This window comes from Etheostoma spectabile, unplaced genomic scaffold (genome assembly GCF_008692095.1).
Source record: "Etheostoma spectabile isolate EspeVRDwgs_2016 unplaced genomic scaffold, UIUC_Espe_1.0 scaffold00569827, whole genome shotgun sequence".
Classification (NCBI taxonomy): domain Eukaryota; kingdom Metazoa; phylum Chordata; class Actinopteri; order Perciformes; family Percidae; genus Etheostoma; species Etheostoma spectabile.
Genome location: NW_022605348.1, coordinates 14289 through 22198, shown reverse-complemented (window position 1 = coordinate 22198; position 7910 = coordinate 14289). Strand labels below are relative to the sequence as shown.

Here is a 7910-nt window from a genome sequence, read left to right as displayed (position 1 = left end):
AGAGACAGATAATTAATTATCAGCATTCACACGAGTTAATGATCAAATATAACAAGAAAAGCATCAATCTCTATATAATATATTAAGATATGATCAAATATAACAGAAAAAGCATCTAATCTCCATATATATATATTAAGATATGATCAAATATAACAAGAAAAGCATCTAATCCCATATAATATATTAAGATATGATCAAATAGAACAAGAAAAGCATCTAATCTCTATATAATATATTAAGATATGATCAAATATAACAAGAAAGCATCTAATCTTCATATAATATATTAAGATATGATCAAATATAACAAGAAAAACATCTAATCTTCATGTTTAAGAAGCTGTAAAAAGATGAATTGATTATAAAAATAGTTTGCAACTTCAATAGTTTTTCAACATGGACCCTATTTAGTTAAAGAGTAAGATCCTTTTAGTTTACCATGAAACAGAAATCACCGTCACCAACCCACCAGACTCCATGTAAATAATCACTACTTTTAGCAAGTATAGAGCACATATCTCCACCAGACTCCATGTAAATATCACTACTTTTAGCGTGTATAGAGCAGCATATCTCCACCAGACTCCATGTTAATAATCACTACTTTTAGCGTGTATAGAGCAGCATATCTCCACCAGACTCCATGTAAATAATCACTACTTTTAGCATGTATAGAGCAGCATATCTCCACCAGACTCCATGTAATAATCACTACTTTTAGTGTGTATAGAGCAGCATATCTCCACCAGACTCCATGTAAATAATCACTACTTTTAGCATGTATAGAGCAGCATATCTCCACCAGACTCCATGTAAATAATCACTACTTTTAGCGTGTATAGAGCCGCATATCTCCACCAGACTCCATGTAATAATCACTACATTTAGCGTGTATAGAGCAGCATATCTCCACCAGACTCCATGTAAAATCACTACTTTTAGCATGTATAGAGCAGCATATCTCCACCAGACTCCATGTAAATAATCACTACTTTTAGCGTGTATAGAGCAGCATGCGCATGGGAAAATAGGGTCCAGGTTGAAAAAGAAGATCCAGAACTGACTCTGAATCAGCTGATAGTTGCAGCTCTGTTCTGCTCCGTCACATCTTAGAGGAAAGAAAGAGACGCAGCAACTCCACATTACAGCTCGTCCCTCTTCCTCCTCCTCTTGGTGGTCTTCTGGTCTTCCTAGTGGAAGACCTGTCCATCGGCCTGCTTCCTCCAGCTCAGCTTGATGTTGGGGTCCTTCCCCTGGTCCCTCAGCTTCTGTTGGAGCTGAGACACCAAACTTATCTTATTACATTGGTTCTTCATGAAGGTAAAACGTAGAAGACATGAGTACCTGCTCCAACATGGCCGCCATCACAGCAGGGTTATTCAGATCCACGTCCCCCTTCTTCTCAAACTTCACTTTCATCACTTTCTTTGTAACAGGAACCACTTTGGAAAGATCAGAAACTTTCTGAGTTCAAACATGACTTTACATCTAAAATATACAGCTCCATATCAACGGATGAAGGTTTCTGGAGAACATCAACGCAGATCATGGTTTTAAAAGTTGGAACATTCAATAACAGCCCAATGAGTTATTTACAAGGAGTAATGAACCTGCATACAGGCAAGCAGACCCACTGGACCGGGGCCCTGGTGGTCTAGACCTGCTCTATCTGTAGATTATAGAGAGGTCTAGACCTGCTCTATCTGTAGATTATAGAGTGGTCAAGACCTGCTCTATCTGTAAATTATAGAGCGGTCTAGACCTGTTCTATCTGTAAATATAGAACGGTCTAGACCTGCTCTATCTGTAGATTATAGAGTGGTCTAGACCTGCTCTATCTGTAAATTATAGAGCGGTCTAGACCTGTTCTATCTGTAATTATCAAGGACCCAAATGCAGAGAAGAGGAGGCAGGCTGGAGCAGGTATGCAGGGATTGATTCAACCACAGTTTTAAACACCGGGAACGAAAGGTCAGGTCTGATCTAAAATCAAAACCAGGCCCGGGGAAGGCTGAAGTCCAAACAAAGGTCCAAACCAGCACGGGGGAAGGTGCTCACAGGGATGGCAGGAACACTGTCAGGATAATGCAGACTTTGAAAACTCACAAGACAGACAACTGGACGTCGTGCAGCACAGGACACAACGATCAAGCACAAGTACAAGAGGTAACGAGATAACAGGGACAGGTGAAACATCAGGTTAATCACTTTAGGGCGGGGCAGGACAATCAGACAGACAAACGTAAAGCTGGGCAAGACGAGACAGAACAGGAAACCAGACTACCAACGTAAAACAGGATGTAGGACAAACAGACACTTACGGGGAACACAGACAGCACCAGCCACACAAACCCAGGGTGAAAGTAGGACAAAACACAAGGAGCCAAAGAAAGGAAAAATAAACCCACAACACCCCAAAACATGACAGTACCCCCCCCCCCCCCAAAAAAAAGAAAACACACCCTATTCAAACAAACCCACAAAGAACGAAAAACAATCCAGAGAGGGCAAAAGGCATAGGGAGAGAGGGGGGTCAGGGACCGGGGCACAAGGAGCATTGGGACAAAGACAGAGGGGTTCAGAACAGGAAAACCAGGGAAGAAATGAGGAAAGGAACGAGGAAGGGAACTGACAAGGGAACGAAAGAGGGACAAGAGAGGGACTGGAATGGAGAGAACGAGGGAGCGAGAGAGGAACCAGTACGGAGGGAACAAGAGAGGGACAGGGGCACAGGGAAACCAGGGGACGAAGGACACAAGGAGCCCTAGGGACAAGGACAGAGGGGATCGAGAAACACGAGGGACAAAGGCACAGGGGGGCAAGGACACTAGGGCTCAATGGACAAAAAAACAAGGAGCACAGGGAATGGAGTCACGGGGGACCAGAAGAAGAGGGAAAAGGAATGGAACGAAGGAGGAGACTAGAGAAGGAGACAAAGAGGAGACAAAGAAGGAGACAAAGGAGAGACGAGAGAAGGAGATGAAGGAGAGAGACGAGAGAAGGAGACGAAGGAGGAGACGAGAGAAGGAGACAAGGAGAGGACGAGAAGGAGAGGACGAGAAGGAGACGACGGACGGGACGAGACAAACGAAGAACTGTGACGAGAGAGGAGAGGAGACGAGAGAGAGATGACGAGGGAGAGGAGACGAGAGAGAGGTGGTGGGATAAAAGGGGAGACAAAAAGACGCTGGAGGAGACAAAAAGGGGACGAGAGAAAAGGGGAGACAAGACAAAAAGAGGAGACGAGAGAAGCGAGGAGACAAAGGCGAGGAGATGAAAGAAGCGCAGAGACAAAGAAAGCAAGGAGACAAAGGAGGCTAGGAGACAAAGGAGGCTAGGAGACAAAGGAGGCTAGGAGATGAAGGAGGCTAGGAGACAAAAGAGGCTAGGAGACGAATAGGGCTTGGAGACAAGACAAGAGGGGAGACAACACGAGAGGGGAGACAGGACAAGAGACGAGACGGAGAAAGGGCATGAGGACAGAGGGCACGAAGAAAAGCTGGGAATGACGGAAACACAGACGGGTCAGGCTAGGGAACAAATTTAGATGGGACAGACGCAGGGATCGGGAGGAAGACAGGACGGAACGGTGACAGGAACAGAGACGGTGACAGGGACAGACACAACACTGGAACAGAGACAACACAGAAACAGGAACGAGCACGGGGACAGGGATACGAACAGGTGTCGAGACAGGGACAGGAACAGGCACAGTGATGGGGACAAACACAAGACCAGGGAGCTAGGACTAAGGTAGCCTAAACACAGACAGGGGGGGGCGGGAATCCTGAGGACCTGGGACCCGGGGAAACCCGGGGACCAGGACTGGAGAGGCCAGGGGACTGGATCTGGGGGGGACTGGGTCCCGGGGAACCCCTGGGCCTTGAACCAGAGGGCCCCTGGAGCCAGTGTCCAGGGGGTAGTGGCGTGGACACAACTGAAAGCCAAAAGATAGATAGATAGATAGATAGATAGATAGATAGAGATAGATAGATAGATAGATAGATAGATATAGATAGATAGATAGATAGGTAGATAGATAGATAGATAGATAATGTATTACTCATTTATAATATACTTGAGTCTGATGTGTCCGACATTTAAAAGAAATTGTGAACAGTCAGATAAAAAATCTGAATTGAGCATCAAGGCTCACCTGGACCGTACCACTCACCTGGACCATACCACTCACCTGGACAGTACCACTCTCCTGGACCATACCACTCACCTGGACCGTAGCAAATGAACCGCTCTCTCCATGTCACATGGCCAGTCCTCCAAGGCTCCTGATTGGCTGAAGTCTGCAGCCACGCAGTTCTGGTTCCCGTTGATGTTATCTGGTTGTCCGGTCTTCCAGAATCTGAATGAGGAGGAACCTCCATCAGACCACTTCCAGGGGTCTCTGAAGAGGCCAATCCAGGAATTACCTCCTCCACCTAGCATCCCCTGTATCTTCTGGTGGTCTGCCATGTCCCTCACACTGGCCAGGTCTGTGTGGTGGGTTCTGCAGTAGTTCTGGGATCCAGCCCATTTCATAGCATTGCGGACAACGACAAAAGTGACATTTGACCCTGAAAGTGGAGCAGAGAGAAGAGTAGAGGCAGCAGAACATCCAACCTCCATCCATCCACATCTGGGATTCAGGTCTTTATAATATCTACAATAAATCCACTGAGATATAAAGAACCACATCAATAACAAATTTAACAGTTCCCCTCTGGGTCAACAGGTTGCAATAGGTGCCGATACTGTGGGTGCTCCGCTAACGAGCACCTCAAGGCGTTGTGTTAATGGGGGGATGGGGGACCATGATTCACCTGACAACCACGCAACAACCACCACAGCGAACACCCAACAACCACGCAACAACCACGCAACAACCCACAGCAACCACGCAACAACCATGCAACCACCCAACAACCTCCCAACAACCACGCACAACCACACAGCAACCAGCAACAACCAATCAACAATGGCTGGGCGCTGTGGCTCAGTGGTACAGCGGCGGTTGCCTGCCAATTGGAAGGTTGGTGGTTCGATCCCTGGCCCTGCAGTCCCATGTCAAAGTGTCCTTGGGCAAGACACTGACCCCATGTTGCAGATGTGTGTGAGTGTGTATCTGATGAGCAGGTGTGTGAATGTGTGTGAGTGTGTATCTGATGAGCAGGTGTGTAGATGTGTGAGTGTGTTCTGATGAGCAGGTGTGTAGATGTGTGCGAGTGTGTATCTGATGAGCAGGTGTGTAGATGTGTGTGAGTGTGTATCTGATGAGCAGGTGTGTAGATGTGTGTGAGTGTGTATCTGATGAGCAGGTGTGTAGATGTGTGTGAGTGTGTATCTGATGAGCAGCCTCGGCCACAGTGTGTGTGATGGTGAATGTTTCCTGTAGATGTAAAAGCGCTTTGAGCAGTCGTTAAGACTGGAAAAGATATATAAATAAAGCACATTTACGAGAAGCAGAGAAAGGAAACTTCACCAGTTAAAACTCTCACCTCCGACATCTGCACACACTGGATAACCTGTGTTGTCACAACTGGTGTCGTACCAGTATCCATCAGGATACATCCATACGCAGATGTTTACGCTGTATCCTTCGTTTGGTTGTCCTGGCGCCCATCGTCTGAAGTCCGTCTCCCCGGGTTTGTAGAAACCTGGGTCTGACAGGGACCACGTCCATCTGTTGGGGTCATGGTCCCGGGACAGTCCTATCCAGGCTCTCTGGTGGAGATATGAAGAATTAGACTCTGGTCTAGCTTTTTGTTGAAGACCATATGTCACTCTTTAGACTTCTACTACATTTCTAAGATGAATATTGTAGTTTTTCCTGCTCTCCGTGTAGTTCTTAGTTCCTCTGGAGGGTTTCATCCCTCCTGTCAGAAAGACTTAGACATGAAGGAGAAAGGGGAACTCACGTAGCTGTTCTTGGAGTAGATCATCTGGTCTAGATCTGCGGTGGTGTTCAGGACCTTCATGACCTCCATGTGGTCTACAGAGACCAGGTCTGTGTGTTTCTCTCTGCAGTATCTCTGGGCTTCAGTAAAGTTCTTCCTGTCATACACAAATAGTACTGACGTCCAGCAGCTGATGAGACAGCACTCAGCCCTGTAGACACACACACACACACACACACACACACACACACACACACACACACACACACACACACACACCACACACACACAGCAGATTTAATATTGTATATTTACAGCGGAGTGGGGGGGCTGCTAGTGCTGGACAGCCACCCTGAGTGGTTGGGGGGGGGGGGGGTTCAGGACCTTGCTAAAGAGCACCTGGCAGTGCCTGGCAGGTAAACAGGCATCTCTCCAGCAACCAATCCACTCCGTACTTTGGTCCTAAGGGGACTTGAACCAGCGACCCTCCGGTTCCCGACCCACCCCCTATGGACGGAGCTACTGACGTGTCAGGACACAACGTTTAACAAGACCGGAGCGAGCACCCAGAAGCAGAGAAGGCCAGGCGGCAGGAGAGGGTCTCCAAGGCTTTATTTACTCAAAAAAACAAAAATAACACGAACACAGGAAGCACCGGATCTAAAACAAAGTCCCAAAACCCAAACTAACAAAAGAAGAAGTCACGTTTACAACAGGCCACGGGGACGGGGACAACACCTGGAAACACCTGGAAACACCTGGAAACCTGCAACAGGACGACGACCGACACGGCACAAACCACGAGAATGATCCGACGAGACACACAGGGAACACAGACGGTAAATACAAGAGCTAACGAGGTAACGAGGTAACGAGGAACGGGATACACCAGTAATCACATTAGGGCGGGGCAATCAGACGGACAGGAAGTAAAACTAGAGACGAGACAAGACAGACACCAATCTTCAAAATAAAACAGGAAACAGAACATACAGACACTCACAGGGAATGCATACAGAGACTACCACACAAGACCGGGAGGATACTAAGACACAAGACCGGGAGGATACTAAGACACAAGACTGGGAGGACATTAAGACACAAGACCGGGAGGACACTAGCACACAAGACCTGGAGGACACTAAGACACAAGACCAGGAGAACACTTAGACACAAGACCGGGAGGACATAAAAGACACAAACACAAGGAGACAGACAGGACTAAAAAAACAAAGAAGAAGAAAAGAAACCAAAGTATCACATAACATTAGCGTAAGGATCCCAGAGTCTTCCCATTCTCCATCCTGGTTCCATTTCAATGACGGCATCACTGATTGGTCGACAGTGACTTGACTGTCATCACCTCAGAGTCGACTTTAACATGAAGCTGGAACCGGTTCTGCAGTCAGGATGGGATTAATATGCATATGTCTGTGAAGAAGGCAGGATGGCCATTTGTTCCTCACCTCCCCCCCCCCCTGTTTCTGACTGTAAAGAGTTGATCAGGTCAAGTCTGGCATTCAACATATGGAAAGGGGCTTCCTGCTATGCAACAAAGGGTGGTCCTCTCTGTCTCCTGTCCCCTGGGGTTTTAGTCTAGGCTAAAACAATACAATGTTGATTGGAATATGTTGATGTCAGAGTTTCACATTTGCACGACAGAAGCATTTGCTCTGATACCAAGGGGAGACCCCCGGAGGTGTAGAGGGCGGGTTCTGATTGGACAGCAAAGATGCACTAGATCTGCTGTCATGACAACAACGGACCAATGAGCAAGGATTTGAGTGCACCAGGGAAAGGGACCCGCCCAAGGTGCACGGGAAAAGGTGTGCCATTTAGGACTTTTCAGGACTGCTTCCATGTGACTCCGTCAGGAGGAGCGTGGATCAGTCCGCTGTCAGCTGCAGTGTTACCATGTTTTGTTTTGTCTGATTGTCTTTGTCTCATCATCTTCATCACTGCTGTTGCATTAACCTTTTCCTTAATTCTCAATTCAACCCTCAGCCTCCTTTTCCT

General features: G+C 47.1%; 1 protein-coding gene across 1 annotated transcript; it reads right to left on the bottom strand.

The window, feature by feature from the left end:
* Positions 1–3546: 3546 nt before the first annotated feature.
* On the bottom strand, positions 3547–6138 carry LOC116685429 (secretory phospholipase A2 receptor). Its single transcript, XM_032510489.1, has 4 exons — positions 5916–6138; positions 5496–5721; positions 4232–4574; positions 3547–3631 (listed from the first exon to the last, which is right to left on the bottom strand). Exons 1-4 carry the CDS (start codon positions 5982–5984, stop codon positions 3547–3549), a joined length of 723 nt encoding a protein of 240 aa, XP_032366380.1. The 5' UTR covers positions 5985–6138.
* Positions 6139–7910: the final 1772 nt, after the last annotated feature.